The 15,498-nt window shown below is 56.9% G+C and overlaps 1 protein-coding gene across 1 annotated transcript; it reads left to right on the top strand.

The window, feature by feature from the left end:
- Positions 1 to 458: 458 nt before the first annotated feature.
- On the top strand, positions 459 to 13,915 carry JAK3 (Janus kinase 3). The gene is made up of 23 exons (XM_060092160.1): positions 459 to 642; positions 1,096 to 1,219; positions 1,533 to 1,644; positions 1,822 to 1,967; positions 2,392 to 2,686; positions 3,238 to 3,360; positions 3,460 to 3,617; positions 4,068 to 4,179; positions 4,389 to 4,575; positions 5,153 to 5,280; positions 5,510 to 5,641; positions 6,227 to 6,311; positions 7,116 to 7,243; positions 7,946 to 8,078; positions 8,161 to 8,312; positions 8,452 to 8,602; positions 9,249 to 9,388; positions 9,460 to 9,649; positions 10,148 to 10,272; positions 10,559 to 10,731; positions 11,055 to 11,172; positions 11,537 to 11,647; positions 12,592 to 13,915. Exons 1-23 carry the CDS (start codon positions 459 to 461, stop codon positions 12,697 to 12,699), a joined length of 3,315 nt encoding a protein of 1,104 aa, XP_059948143.1. The 3' UTR covers positions 12,700 to 13,915.
- Positions 13,916 to 15,498: the final 1,583 nt, after the last annotated feature.

The following is a 15,498-nucleotide window of genomic DNA, read 5'->3' as shown; positions in this document are numbered from 1 at the left end:
GCCACTTCTATCCCCACCCATGTGCACAGGCCAGTATCTATCTGCTTTCGGGTTAGCAAATCCCTATATCTGTGATTGATTGGTCATGCCTGTCTGGAGAATTGTTGGAGAGGTGGTATGTGTGGAGGCTGGAGATCGACTAGAGATGTCTGTCCTGGGCACCAATAGTCTGGAGTGTCAGTTCACACAAAGTTGTGTGAACGTCTTGCAGCCTCCCAGCACAGCCCTCACCTGGGGGGTTATGGCTCCTCACCCACCTTGCACACTCAGCTCCCCCTCTCTATCTCTCTCCATCTCTGAGTTTCCCTCTGTCCCTGTCTTCTCCCTCTTTCTCCAGCTTCATCCCTACCTCACCCATCAGCATCTCTGCCCCCAACCCCACCCCAGGAGCTTTGTAGCCTTGTCCCCTGATCACAACTGAGGGGCTGCCTCTTTCTGTGTCCAGGCAGGCTGCACTCATGGCACCTCCAAGTGAGGAGACGCCCCTGATCCCTCAGCGCTCCTGCAGCCTCTCCTCTTCAGAGGTTGGTGCCCTGCACGTGCTGCTGCCCCCTCGGGGCCCTGGACCCCCGCAGTGCCTATCCTTCTCCTTTGGGGACCACTCAGCTGAAGAGCTATGTGTTTGGGCTGCTAAGGCCAGTGGTGAGTGGGTCCCTAGAAGGCTTGGCCAGAGGGAGGGGTAGGACTGTGTGGAACACAGATTGGGAGCTGCCAAGTGGAGTCAGCATTGGAGCTGGGGTTAGAGGGATGAGTAGGGGTGTGGTAAGGGAGGAGGGTGCACAGGAAACGGCATGTGCAAAGACTCAGAGGCGTGATGGTATACTAGGGGAAACAGCTGGTCATCCCTCGAGGTAAACTGTACATGGAAAGAGATGCTCTGGGTAGAGGGGCAGGGAGCCCTGAGAAGCAGACTGAGCACATGGCTTCTCTCCTAAGGGCAATGGGGAGCCCTAGAATGGGTGCGAGCAGGGGTGGGACATGGTGTCAGAGCTGAGGATGAGAAAAAGCCTGTGGGGCTGCATGGGGATAACATGGCAGCCCTGCAGGGGACAGATGGGGAGACTTGGGAGGGAACTGATGGGGGCATCCCCTCAGGCATCCTGCCCGTGTACCACTCCCTCTTTGCTCTGGCCTTGGAGGACCTGTCCTGTTGGTTCCCCCCGAGCCACATCTTCTCCGTGGAGGACACAGGCACCCAGGTCCTTGTCTACAGGCTCCGGTAGGAAGTATCCCCTGCCCTCCCCACAACAGGTATGGGTTAAATGATACCGAGAGGGCATGCCTTTGGCTGAGGGAAATGGGAGTTTAAAACAACAGTGACCCTTCGATCATCATCTCCACGTACCTCCTGGTGGATGCCCCAGGGAGGGCGTGGTCACTGCTCATTTCACAGGTGAGGAAACTAATGCCAGAGAGGGTAGGTCACTTGTCCAAGGTCACACAGCAAGTCAGTGGCATAACCTGGGCTTTTTGAGGTCCTGGCACAGTCCCTCCATCGTATCCCCACTCCAGGGTTCTCCCCTCTCGCACAGCTTTTACTTCCCCAACTGGTTTGGGCTAGAGAAGTGTCACCGCTTTGGGCTACGAAAGGACTTAGCCAGTGCCATCCTTGACCTGCCAGTCCTGGAGCACCTCTTTGCCCAGGTAGGGGTCTGCCTGGGGCTCAGCCCAGGGGTGAGGTCCCTGGGGCAATATCAGGGCTCGTGGCTGGGCAGCCTCGGCTGACCCTCCCTGTGGCAGTCCAGGGGTGGAGGTCAGCCCAGGTGTGGGGGTCTACAGAGCAACATCAGGGCTCATGGTTGGGCTGTGACTGGCCTGCAGCACCGCAATGACCTGGTCAGCGGCCGCCTCCCGATGGGCCTCAGCCTCAAGGAGCAGGGTGAGTGTCTCAGCTTGGCTGTGCTGGACCTGGCCCAGATGGCCCTCGAGCAGGGTCAGCGGCCCGAGGAGCTGCTGAAGACCATCAGGTGAGGGCTTCCAGGCTGTGGCGCCCAGCCTCTACCTAGGAGTGAGCCAGCATGGCTCCACCAGAGCACTGCCAGAGTCCAGGCCCACCTTGGGGTTGCCCACCTTGGGGCTGCCCACCTACAAGCCACCAGTGTGTTCATGTCACCCAGCCCACACCCCTCCTTTTAACACAGTCCCACTGAGACTCCATTGTCGGGCTTCAGGCAGCTAAAAGGACTATGTGTGTCTCTGTCTGTCTTATGGGCCCCAGTGGCCCTTCCCATAGAGAGGCCCTACGCCCATGCCTGTCCCTGAGTGTGTCTCTGTGCCCCCCTACTGAGGCGACACTCCAGCCCCTCAACTAAAGCCTGGGTTGATGTACGTCCCTGCCCTCCCTGCGGAGGCCCCTCTCCACATTGAGGGCCCCACTCCCCCCGCTCGCAGCTACAAGGTCTGCCTGCCCCCTGGCCTGCGCGACCTGATCCAGGGCCTGAGCTTCGTGACGCGGAGGCGTATCCGAAGGACAGTGCGCCGGGCCTTGAGCCGCTTGGCCGCCTGCCAGGCTGATAAGCACTCGCTCATGGCCAAGTACATCATGGACCTCGAGCGGCTGGACCCAGACAGGGCCACCGAGACCTTCCGCGTGGGCCTCCCCGGAGCTGCTGGTGGTCAGGATGCGCCGGGGCAGCTCCGCGTGGCTGGCGGCAGTGGCATCGCCTGGAGCCCGGGAGAACACGAGGTGCGAGGTCGGGTGGGTTGGGGCTCTGGGCAGGGCCAACGGCGGGGGCGGGGCCAGGGGGAGGGGCAAGGAAGTGGGAGGGGCTGTGAGGGGCGGGGCCGAAGAGAAGAGGGACTGTGAGAGGGCTTGTGGGGGAGGGCACCCGGCTGAGTGAGGCGTAGGGCTGAGCGAGGAGGTGGGAATGAAATGGGCGGGGCGTAGAGGGAGGGGCTAGTTGGGTGGGCGGGGCTCAGAGTGGGGCTAACTGCAGGTTGAGGGAAGAGGCAGGACTGAGGGTGGGTGGGGCTCCCGACTGTACTAAGAGACACCGCGAGATAAAGTGGAGCTAAGTGAGGGAGGGGCTCGGGGTGAGGTGGGCTGGGGGACCTGCCGAGAGAAGGAGGCGGGGTTTGGCAGTGGTGGGGTGGGAGAGGGACGTGACTGGATGAGGCTGAGAGGGGCGGGTCTCATGAGTATGGGTTGTATGGGTTGGTGGGGTCCAGGCTTCCAAAAGGGAATGGGGGCTCGGAGTGGGAGGGATCCCCAGCTTCAGTCCTCCCCCTTCTTCCCAGGTCCTCCAGCCCTTCTGCGACTTTCCAGAAATCGTGGATATCAGCATCAAGCAGGCCCCACGCATTGGCCCCGCCGGGGAGCACCGCCTGGTCACCATCACCAGGACAGACAACCAGATCCTGGTGGGTGCTGGACCCCGTTCCCCTCCTGCCTTACCCGAGGGCAGGGATGCGGGACTGTCACCCTCGGGCCGCAGCGTGCGCTGACGCGGATCCTCACAGGAGGCCGAGTTCCCGGGGCTGCCCGCAGCGTTGTCCTTCGTGGCGCTCGTGGATGGCTACTTCCGGCTGACCACTGACTCCGGGCACTACTTCTGCAAGGAGGTGGCGCCGCCGCGGCTGCTGGAGCAGGTGGCTGTGCAGTGCCATGGCCCCATCACGTAAGGACCCGCCCCCACGTGGCCAGACTCACCGGGACCGAATCTCAGTCACTCCCCATCTTGGAGCCTCTGTGTCCTCGCCTTTCAGGAGCCCTGGACAAGGGATCAAGTGCTGGAACAGCGCCAGGTGCATAGTTGGCGCTCAACGAGTCTAGGGTCTCCTTTCTGCTGCCAGGGCAGCCGCTTCCCTCCTCGAGGTCCCAGAGCCATTTTCTGGGGATGCTCGCAGTGCCCGGCTTCACCTGCAGCCTCCTCTTTAACCCCTGAGGCAGAAGCCTAACTTCTGGCTCAATTTATAAATGGGAGGGAGTGAGGGAATGTTACCTGGTGACCTTCCCAGGGCTTCAGAGAAACCAGAATTAGAACTCAGGTTTAGTTTGGTTTCTCTGCCTCTATCTCTCTGTTTCTCTCCATCTTCGAATCTCAGTTCCCTCCCACCTTTCCCCACAGCTTGGATTTTGCCATCAACAAACTCAAGGCTGGGGGTTCACTTCCCGGCTCCTACGTTCTCCGCCGCAGTCCTCAGGATTTCGACAGCTACCTCCTAACTGTCTGTGTCCCGGTCAGTCTACCATAGGGGCCAGGAGGGCAAGGAGGGCTTCCTGGAGGAGATGATATTTGAGCTGAGAACTGAAAGATGAGTCAGCATTACTTCCTGAAGAAAGGGAGGGAAAAGGCATTCCCAGTGAAGGGAACAGCATAGGCAAAGGCTTGGAGATTTGAGGGGGAGGGTGCCGCCCACTCCCACTCAGGGATCACTCCTCTTTGCAGACCCCCCTGGGCCCTGATTACAAGGGCTGCCTCATCCGGTGCGACCCCACAGGAACCTTCTCCCTGGCTGGCCTCGGCCATCCCCACAGCAGTCTTCGAGAGCTCCTGGCAGCCTATTGGGATGGTGGGTTGCACGTGGATGGGGTTGAGCTGAACCTCACCTTCTGCTGCACCCCCAGACCCAAAGGTGAGCCTGCCTTCTCCCCTGAGCTGAGTGATCAATCTGGGTCCCTGCCTTTCTGTGTCTGTTCCAGCTCTTGTATGGCAAGTGGCAGAGACTGCAGGTCAAGGTAGTTTAGGAGGGGAAAAAAGGTGATTCGGGACTCGTGGGATAGAGGCTGCTTTCAGGCATGGTTAGATCCGGGCACAGCTGGATCTGAGTGATGTCACTAGCACTTAGCCTCTGTCCATCTCTTGCCTCTTCCTCTGGGTGAATTTTGCTCTCAGACAAACCCCTTCGATGGGACAGCTTTGAGGTGTGAGTTCTCCAGAGTCTCCCAGAATCCCTAGCAGGACTGAGACCAGGCTGCCCACAGCATCATCTGCTCAGTTGCAGCCCCCTGCAGGGTTTCTTCCCTCTCTGTCTCACTCTCCCACCCCTCAACGGGACTTCCTGGAGTCTCCTTTCAAATAAATTATGTGCCCTGGAGTCCTCCTCTTAGTATTGGCTTCTGAAGAAGACTCCACACTGAGACAGGGAGTGAGCAAACCTTTGAGGACCTTTCACCTCTGACCTCTGGTTTTCTTCCATCCACTCCCCATAGAAAAGTCCAATCTGATTGTGGTCCGGAGAGATTGCAACCCACCCACATCATCCCCTGTTCAGCCCCAATCCCAATGCCAGCTGAGTCAGATGACATTTCACAAGATCCCTGCTGACAGCCTGGAGTGGGTAAGGGGCCCCAGGAAATGGGGGGGATACCTCAGTTGAGATCCAGAAAGACCAGGTCTACATCCCTCTCTTCTGTGTGGACTCAGGCATGTGATGTAACCTCCCTATGCCTCTGTTTCATCATCTGTAAAATGATGCCATTACCTGTGCCTTGCTTGGACCAGGGCTAGGGGACTGGATCCATGGGAGCCCCCTTACTGGCCTCTCATGTTGCCCCCTCACTCTCCAGCATGAGAACCTGGGTCATGGGTCCTTTACCAAGATTTACCGGGGCTGTCGCCATGAGGTTGTGGATGGGGAGGCCCGAGAGACAGAGGTGCTGCTCAAAGTGATGGATGCCAAGCACAAGAACTGCATGGAGGTGAGCAGGGTGGGACCAGGCCTTCTGGGTTAGAGCCTGGGTGGAGAGAGGGTCATGGATTCAGAGAAATTTGAAACACACAGGGTCTTAAAACAACAGAAATGTAGCCACAGCATCTCCATGAAATATAGAAGGGTCAGGGCAGTTAGATGCAAACAGAAAGAGTACACCAGACAGAGGGAACAGCCAGTGCAAAAGTCCTGAGGCAGGGCCAAGCTTGGCATGTTTAAGGAACAGCAAGGAGGCCAGTGGGTCAGAGAGGAATGAGCAAAGGCGAAGAGAGGAATGATGCCGATGGAGGCATCAGCAGGGGCTGGGCAACACAGAGGAAGGTTTGAGCCCTTCTCAAACCCCAAATCTCCCACTTGTGTGAGAGATTCAAGGTAGAATACAGTGGGGACTTCCTGCCTCCATCAGAAAATCATGATACAGAGTGCTGTGTGCACTAATGGTGGACTCCAGGGCCAAAGGAGGCTGGCGGCCAGGTCTCCTGAGGCAGGTGTGAGAGCAGCAAGTTTGGGGTCCTTGGTCTGACCCTGAAGTGGAAGAAACCCACGCATCTTCTCTCCCTTCTTTCCTCCCCAGTCATTCCTGGAAGCAGCGACCTTGATGAGTCAAGTGTCATACCAGCATCTCGTGTTGCTCCATGGCGTGTGCATGGCTGGAGACAGTGAGAGACATTCCCCGCCCCACCCCTGCCCTGCCTCATTGAGCCCAGCAATAGCTATACACGTCCAGAGCCTGCCCTGGCTGGGGGTCCATTCCACCAGGGTCTATCACCCTCCCCCTCAAATCTCCAAGCCTATACCCATCTCCATGAATCATCACTCCTTGGGCAAGCAACTCCAGGCTCCCACCTATACCAGCCCCCCAAATTATCTCAAGTCAGGCAGACCTGGGTTCCAATCTCACTCTGTTGCAGATTTGCAAGGTCCACGCCACCTCTCCATGCCTCGGTTCCATCAGTTCAGCTCATCAGCTATTTATTGGGAGCCCAGTATGTGCCAGGAGCTGGGTGCCTAGCGCAGAACACGATAAGCTGAGCAGGATGATAAATGATTTTGTGTGATGGGGGCAGCGCAGGGCATTGTGGGTGATCAGAGGCTGCTAACCCAGCTTGGAGGTCAAGCAATGATTCTGGGTAGGCAAGGATAAGTTCTAAGCTGGAAAGGCAAGGATAAATAGGCATTAGGGAAGTGAAGGAAGAGGGATGTCCCAGGCAGAAGCACAGAACATGCAAAGGGCTGGAAGTGAGTCATGGAGAGAGCTTGGCACCTTCCAGGCATTTCAGACAAATGGTTCTGAGATGGGAAATGGGGAGGAAGAGAGGTGAGTGGGGTAAGGATGGAGGAATAGGGGAGGGAAAAGTCAGAGCTGAGAGTTCAAGGGACCCTTGAAGGTGGAGATGGGGCAGAGCCTGTTGAACACAAGTACAGTCTTACCTCCCAACCGTGCCCCTCCCTACTGCCACCAGGCATAATGGTGCAGGAATTTGTATACCTGGGAGCACTGGACACATATCTGCGCAAGTGTGGCCAGCTGGTGCTGGCCAGCTGGAAGCTACAGGTGATCAAACAGCTGGCTTATGCCCTCAACTATCTGGTGAGTGCTCCTCTGCGGCTCCACCCTCCATTCACAGAGTGTACGGGACTTTGAGAGTGGGCTCTGTCGTGTGGACAGGAGTTTGGCAAGGGTGCAAGGGGAGGGCATTTTAGAATGAGAGAACAGCATATAAACAGGTTCAGAGGTGTAAGAGCAGAAGGGAACAGCTTGTAATTCATGGAAATTGAGGGGAGTAGTGAGCAATGAGGCTGGCCAGGGAGGGAGGCTTTCCAGAAGAAAGAACATTAGAGTTGGGACCTTGAAGATTAAGTAGAAGTTCATTAAGAAGAGAAAGGAAGGAGGGCATGTCAGGCTGAGGGAACAGCCTGGGCAAAGGCTGCAGCTCAGAAGGTGTGTTGCCTGTCTTGGGGTGCACCAGGCAGGTTGCCTGGCAGGAGAACAGGGTGGAGATGTGGGAGAGAGAAGCTCATGGGAAGAGTGAACAAGAGCTGGATCTCAAAGGGCCTTGAGTGCTGGGCTGAGGACCTTTGACTTTATCCTGAAGGGAGTGGGGAGCCATGGGATGGGGGAGCAGTGTTTGAGAAGAGGGTGGGACATGGTGGGTGGACTGCCAATAGTCTAGGGAAGATGCTGAAGTATGGCCTGAGCAGTACCAGGTGGGCTTTGAAGGATGTGCAGGAGTTCGCCAGCCAGAATATTCATTCATCATTCTTGGCATTTTCCTATGCTTGGTCCACTTAGGAAGACAAAGGTCTCCCTCACGGCAATGTCTCAGCCCGGAAGGTGCTCCTGGCTCGGGAGGGGGCTGACGGGAACCTGCCTTTCATCAAGCTGAGTGACCCTGGTGTCAGCCCCACTGTGCTAAGCCTGGAGAGTAAGTGCTGAGGGGTGGAGGAGGGAGGGGCCTCGTGAGGCAAGGAAGTAGATCCCTGACCCCATCTTTGCCTCCCCACCAGTGCTCACTGACAGGATCCCCTGGGTGGCCCCTGAGTGTCTCCAGGAGGCCCGAACACTTGGCTTGGAAGCTGACAAGTGGGGCTTTGGTGCCACAGTCTGGGAGGTGTTCAGCGGTGTCACAATGCCCATCAGCACCCTGGATCCTGCCAAGGTCCGAGCACGAGTATTGGCCTCTAGAGCTCTCATTTGACAGAAGGGTAGACTGAAGTCCAGCTTGGGGAGGATGGGGGTGTCTGGGGGTGCCTTCTGAAGGTGCACTGGGGGTGACCAGCCCCTCCTCCTGCCCTCAGAAGCTCCAGTTTTACCAGGAACGGCAGCAACTGCCTGCACTCAAGTGGATGGAGCTGGCCTTGCTGATCCAACAGTGCATGGCCTACGAGCCAGGCCAGAGGCCCTCTTTCCGTGCTGTCATCCGTGACCTGAATAGCCTCATCACTTCAGGTGCCCACTGGGCCAGGCAGGGTGGGGAGGGCCAGCATGTCATATTGGGCCCAGTAGGAGAGCGAGGTTTGCATGTAGAGCCTGCCCTGTGTGCCTGGCAAGGTTGGAATGGTTGGTGACTGTGACAGTCAGCACGAGTTTCAACAGCTGCTGTAACAAACAGGCCCCTCAATTCAAGGTTGAACATGATGGATGTTTAGCTCTCATTCAATGAGGGTGTCCAGGTCAACAAGAAACTCTCCCTTTGTGGTTCCCCCCATCCCATGGCCTCAGGCCCCTGCTGGATCCTCTGCAAACAAGAGAGAGTGTAGAAGGTCCCACCTGGGTTTCCATGGGCCAGGCCTAAGGGGGCATTCAGCATGTCCCTGTCCCCTATCAGCCTGAGCTCAGTCATTTGACCATACCCCATGGCAGTGGAGTCTGGGAAATGCCCTTCTGTCTGTGTACAGCATGTGCACTGCATAAGAGGGCTGCCTTTGCCCAGGAGCACCTTTTTCCAGCCCCACAAAGTACTTCTTGGCTTGCAGAGGCCCTGCCATAATGCACAGAGAGGCTAAGCATTCAGATGGAGGTCACACAGCAAGTCAGTTAGGAGTGGGGGCTTAGGGCCCAATGCACTGCTCACTCACTGCCTGTGCCCCCCCAGATTACGAGCTCCTCTCAGACCCCACACCTGGTGCCCTGGCTCCCCATGATGGGCTTTGGAATGGCGCCCAGCTCTATGCCTGCCAGGACCCTACCATCTTTGAGGAGAGACACCTCAAGTACATCTCACAGCTGGGCAAGGTGAGGAGGGTTAGGCTGGGGTGGGTGGGGTAGCACCCATGCACGTGGACACCAGCCCTGCTCTCCTCCAGGGCAACTTTGGCAGCGTGGAACTGTGCCGCTATGACCCGCTGGGCGACAACACAGGTGCCCTGGTGGCCGTGAAGCAGTTGCAGCACAGCGGGCCAGAACAGCAGAGGGACTTCCAGCGGGAGATCCAGATCCTCAAAGCCCTCCACAGTGACTTCATTGTCAAGTACCGGGGTGTCAGCTATGGCCCAGGTGAGCCACCTCCCAAGTGGATGCTCTTCAAATCACACATCCTCATCCTTCTGCAGTACCATTTTAGGGTGGTCTGAGAACGCCAGTGCAGGTGCTACTGACTGGTCTTTTTTTTTCTTTTAATTAATTTTTATTGGAGTACAGTTGCTTTACAATATTGTGTTAGTTTCTGCTGTACAGCAAAGTGAATCAGCCATACATATACATATATCCCCCTGACTGGTCTTGTTTACTGATGTAGACTGCCTTGGGATCGACAATTTCCCCACCGGAAAAAATGGGTCATTATGAGGTTTAAAAGAATCAATGAATATTGTAGAAAGTACTCAAAAAGACATTAGCGATAAGCGTCACTGTGCCGTTCCCATTTTACAGAAAGCAATATTGAGGCCAGGAGGGACACGAGGTCCCACTCTCAACCGGGAAGGAGAATGGGGAGGGGAGTAGACAAAGTTAGGCCCTGTGGTGACTTCTCCCTGCCTCCCCCGCCTCCCCTAGGCCGCCTGAGCCTGCGGCTGGTCATGGAGTACCTGCCCAGCGGCTGCCTGCGCGACTTCCTACAGCGGCACCGCGCGCGCCTTGACGCTGGCCGCCTGCTCCTCTACGCCTCGCAAATCTGCAAGGTGCGGGTCGGAAGAGGGCGGGGCGCCCGTCAGACCTGCGGGAACTGACCTGGCTCGACCTGGGCAAGGTCTGCGTGGATTCGCCAGGAAGGCTGAGGGTTGAAGTTTGGGGTCCTGGTCAGGCTGGAAGTGGGGTTGAGTTAGGGCTAAGGTCAGGACTGCAGTGCAGGATGGGTCAGGGGTGGGGTTAGGCTCGGGGTCTGGGTTGGGGCTGGTGTTGGATTCCATGTCAGACTGGGGCCCCTGCGTAGTCATCCTGGGGTCCATATTTCGTGCCCTCCCGCAGGGCATGGAGTACCTGGGCTCCCGCCGCTGCGTGCACCGCGACCTGGCAGCCCGTAACATCCTGGTGGAGAGCGAGACGCATGTCAAAATCGCTGACTTCGGCCTCGCCAAGCTGCTGCCGCTCGACAAAGACTACTACGTGGTCCGCGAGCCAGGCCAGAGCCCCATCTTCTGGTAGAGACCTCGCCCCTGCCCCACCCTTCCTCCCCACTACCCAGGCCCCTCCCCTGCCCCCACCTTCCTGGCCCCTCCCCTCCCCCCAGGGTCTGGGGCCCGCCCTGGCCACGTCCCCACGGCCCCGGCCCCTTCCGGACCACGCTCTTTTTCTTGTTCTGGCTCCGCCCTGACCCCGCCCAGGCCCCGCCCTGGGGCACCCCAGGGTTGGAGACTTTCTCATAACTCCCACCTACCGTGACCAGCTATCCCAGTCCGAGGCTGCGTCCTTTCCCGTCCTCTTCCTTACTGTCGCCCCCCAAGGCCTCCCTGTTGCCCTCCAGGTACGCCCCAGAGTCCCTCTCGGACAACATCTTCTCGCGCCAGTCGGATGTCTGGAGCTTCGGGGTCGTCCTGTACGAGCTCTTCACCTACAGTGACAAGAGCTGTAGCCCCTCAGCCGTGAGTCGGCACCCCTGGACCCCCAAGACCCTCCTCCCCCACAACCCCTTCCTGGCCAACACCCGTCCTGTTTATGCCCTCGTCCCTCTCTTGCTCAGGGTCCTCTGGTCCCAGCATTAGAGGCTCCAGTAGGACCCCTTTTCACTATGGCTGACCCCCACTTCCCATACCACCACAGGCAGCCCCTCCCCCATGCATCACAGACAATTCCTCCTCCTCCATTAAGGAGGGCCCCTTTCCCCACTACGGGTGGGTGATTCCCTTCCTCCCTTCACTGTGGCTGACCCCCACATCACGGGCGGCCACTCCCCCTTCCATCATGGATGGCTCCTCCCCCACCTCGGGCCCTCCCCCTTGGCTCCAGGAGTTCCTGCGGATGATGGGATGTGAGAGAGATGTGCCAGCCCTCTGCCGCCTCCTGGAGCTGCTGGCCGATGGCCAGAGGCTGCCCGCACCTCCTGCCTGTCCTGGTGAGGTGAGCACTGGAGGGCCTGCCTCAGCTTCCCAACTTTGTAGATTCACCAGGGGGCCTGGGCAAGCCTGCTGGTCCCTCTGGGTCTCTCCGCCACAGACATCTCTTGATTGAGAGCAGGGACCAGAGCATGAGGCTGAAGGGGATTTCTGGCCTCTACTTTGCTGCTCTCTCACTGTATGGCAAGTCACAAACACTTTCAGAGCCTCAGTTTACCTGTCTCCAAAATGGGAATAACAATGCCTTATAGGGTGGGAGAGGATCAGATTAGCTAACATCTCTCCATTGCTCAGCTCTGAGCCTGGCATACAGTTGGTGCTCAATAAATGATGATGACTCTTACAGTTTCTCATCACAGCTTTTGTGGAAGTGTCTGACATGTGGTTGGTTATTCACAAATTAATCTGTTCAGGCCACAAATATTTATTGAGCGCTGACTGTGTGCTGGCTCTGTGCTGGGCGCTGGGGATCCAGCAGGGGACAGAAGAGATACTACCCCTCCTCCCTGTAACCAGCAGAAGCTAACAAGAACATTCTGGTGGTGATCAATGTCTGGAAAGAGATGGGGGTGTGTGTGGTCAGGGATGGCCTCTTAGAGGGGTTGAAGGAGGAAGAGGATCTCACCCATGGGGAAAGCTGGGAGAGGGCATTCTCAGTGGAGCACACAGCAGGTGCAAAGGCCCTGAGGTGGGAATGAGTTTGGTGTATTTACAAAATGAGATGGGGGCAGATGTGGCTGCATGGAACAAGAGAGGAGGTGATGAAGGTGATGGCAGAGGGAGGGAGGCAGGGGAGGTGATGAAATTTTGTTTTAAGATCCATAGGGAGCCATGGGAGTCTTTGGAGCAAGGGAGGGATGGAGTCTAATTTATATTTTAAAACTGAACAGGAGTCATGTCCTTCCTACCACTCACATGTGACCCTGTTGTCTCTTCCCACCCCCTCAGGTTCATGAGCTCATGAAGCTGTGCTGGGCCCCTAGCCCACAAGACCGGCCACCATTCAGCGCCCTGGGCCCCCAGCTGGATGCACTGTGGAGTGGAAGCCAGGAATAGTGTCCAGAGGCAGGAGACCCTGACCTGCTTGTCTAGAGGGAGAACCCCATTCTCTGTCTTTTTTATATCTCCTGCACACAGACCTCTGGGTTCTGGTCTCCATGGACTGGCTGTGTGACCTTGATCAGGGACCTACCCCTCTCTGGCCCTCCCGCTTCAGAGACCCCCTCATGGGGCAAATGACATTGCACTTGGGGGAGCACCCCTGGCTTGTAGAGCAACAGCAGCCTCGTAGCATTGGGAACTTGTAAAGATTCAAGACAGATGCAATGGTGGGGTCTACTGAGCGCCACCCCCGAATTGAGGGACCAGAGTTAAGTCCCCCCGATCTTCCCAACCTCTGAGGGCCTGTCCTGGAGCTTCCTGTCTCATTTCCAGAGGAGACATTATATAGCTTTAAATATGTGATCTCAGGCTTCTATTCCCCACTCCCTCTTTAGCTGGAGGAAGCCAAGGACAAGAGAGCTGCCCTGGCTGAAAATTCACTTTTTGGGGGGAGCCTGTGTGACTGTTTAGAAATGTGTAAGACACCAGGAGAAGCTGATGTCCCAGTCCACCCTAACTGAACCTGAGCGTCCCAGGGCTTCAGTTTTCCTCCCTGTACGCTGGGGCCCTTTCTGTCTGGACCAGAGGATCACACAACTGATGACAATGGAGCCTAACGGGAGTTTTTCAGCGGATGAAGGAAGGAAAGGCATTCTTGGCAGAGGGAACAGCATGGTGAAAGGAGGAGGCTCAGAGTACAGAGGTTAAGAGCACAGGTGTTGGAGCCCATGGTTCTGCCACTTATTTGCTTTGTGATGGTGGGAGAGTTGCTTCTTCTCTCTGGGCCTTAGTTCCATCCTCTGTATAATGGGCAATAGTGTTGGCCCTTTGGCTATACAGAGTCAACTTCTGGAGACTTGTGAGAAGGCATCTTGTGCAGGTTAAGCTTACCCCACCACTCCTTCACACCAGCCTGTAAGGTTTTTCTGCCACTTTTTGCCTCCCTGGAAAACTCTTATTCATCTCTCAGAACCCCAGCTATCACCTCCTTGCAGCGTTCCCTAGCGTTCTCCCACCACTCCCAGTCAGCCCTGTACTTATGACCCTAGGGCTGCGGTGGTGTCTGCATCCAGCTCCGTCTCTTCTGATGTGGAGGCTCCTTGGGGGCTGGGCTGGGCACAGAGGGGACTCTGGGAGTGTTTGTTGAATGAATAAAGAAATTCAGTGAAAAGGATGGTTTGTTGCTGGACTTGGGCAATGGGGATCCTTGGGGGAGTGTGAGCTGGGGAGGAATGTGCTTAGGGCTGGGGGATAGAGACCCCTGGGGGCCACAATGGGAGCCTCAGGGCAGGCTGGGGGAGGAGGGACAGGAGGATGGGGCTCTCGAGGACAGAAGCCCTCCCTCCAGCCCCAGCTGCTGGCCTTGGCACTGTCCTGGGGAGCTGATTACAGGCTCTTGGTGGGGGGAAGGAACAGGCTGCTCTAGTGGGGGCCAGAGGGCAAGGCCTGGTTGGGAGGGTTAGGCTATGGGGAGGGGTCCAACATTAGCAGGGCCCAAACCAGTCCCTCGTTTGCTCCTCAGGACTGCTGGGAAGATTTCGAGAGTGACAGAGACAGAGAGAGAAAGGCCAAGAGAGACTCAAGAGAGAGACAGAGGGAGCAGGGGAGAGACACAGACAGAGATCTCTGTGCCTACTGTCGTAGCCTGCTTTGGTGAAAAGGGGGAGGGGCTGCAAGGCCGGGTTTTCAGCTCAGGGTCTTACCCACGTTGGGTTGAGTAACCTCCCTCTCTGCCTTAGTTTCCCTCCTTGGTAAAACTGGCACCCAGACTGGCACCCGGTAGAGGCCCTCCATCCCCTGCTCAACCCAAGGAGACCCTGATGTGGGAGAGGCAGAACCGACCAAGACTCGCAGCCCCAGGGCCCATCCTCTTGTGACCTTGGGCAAGTGTGGGAGTCCCCTCTCTGAGCCTCAGTTTCCTTATTTGTCCACTAATAAGGACAACAAGATTCTGAATGGCCCTGGTCTCAGTTGGCTGGATGCCCACTGCCACCATCCCATGGAATGATTATTTCTCAGTTTATCTATTTCTACTCTTTAAAATGGTTAAAAAATAAAGACTCCTCGGGCTTCCCTGGTGGTGCAGTGGTTGAGAGTTCGCCTGCCGATGCAGGGGACACGGGATCGTGCCCCGGTCCGGGAAGATCCCACATGCCGCGGAGCGGCTGGGCCCGTGAGCCATGGCCGCTGAGCCTGCGCGTCCGGAGCCTGTGGTCTGCAACGGGAGAGGCCACAACGGTGAGAGGCCCGCGTATTGCAAATAAATAAATAAATAAAATAAAATAAAATAAAGACTCCTCAACCAGTGGCCCCCCTGGGAGAGATACGCCCAAGGCCCTGGCCCAGGGAGAGATACCATGGCTGTTTTGTATGGATCTCGGCCTATCAGTAATCAATGTTGGGCTTCCCTAGTGGTACAGTGGTTAAGAATCCGCCTGCCAATGCAGGGGACACAGATTCGAGCCCTGGTCCGGGAAGATCCCACATGTTGCAGAGCAACTAAGCCCGAGCACCACAACTACTGAGCCTGCCCTCTACAGCCCGCGAGCCATAACTACTGAGTCCATGCGCCACAACTACTGAAGCCCACGTGCCTAGAGCCCATGTTCTGCAACAAGAGAAGCCACTACAATGAGAAGCCTGTGCACCACAATGAAGAGAAAGCTGCCGCTCACCGCAACTAGAGAAAGCCCGCGCGCAGCAACAGAGACCCAACGCAGCCAAAAAATAAAATAAAATAAAAATAAATAAATT

The sequence above is a fragment of the Mesoplodon densirostris genome, chromosome 3 (assembly GCF_025265405.1).
Source record: "Mesoplodon densirostris isolate mMesDen1 chromosome 3, mMesDen1 primary haplotype, whole genome shotgun sequence".
Classification (NCBI taxonomy): Eukaryota; Metazoa; Chordata; class Mammalia; order Artiodactyla; family Ziphiidae; genus Mesoplodon; species Mesoplodon densirostris.
Note: the sequence above shows the minus strand (reverse complement) of the source record. Positions and strands in the feature narration are given on the sequence as shown.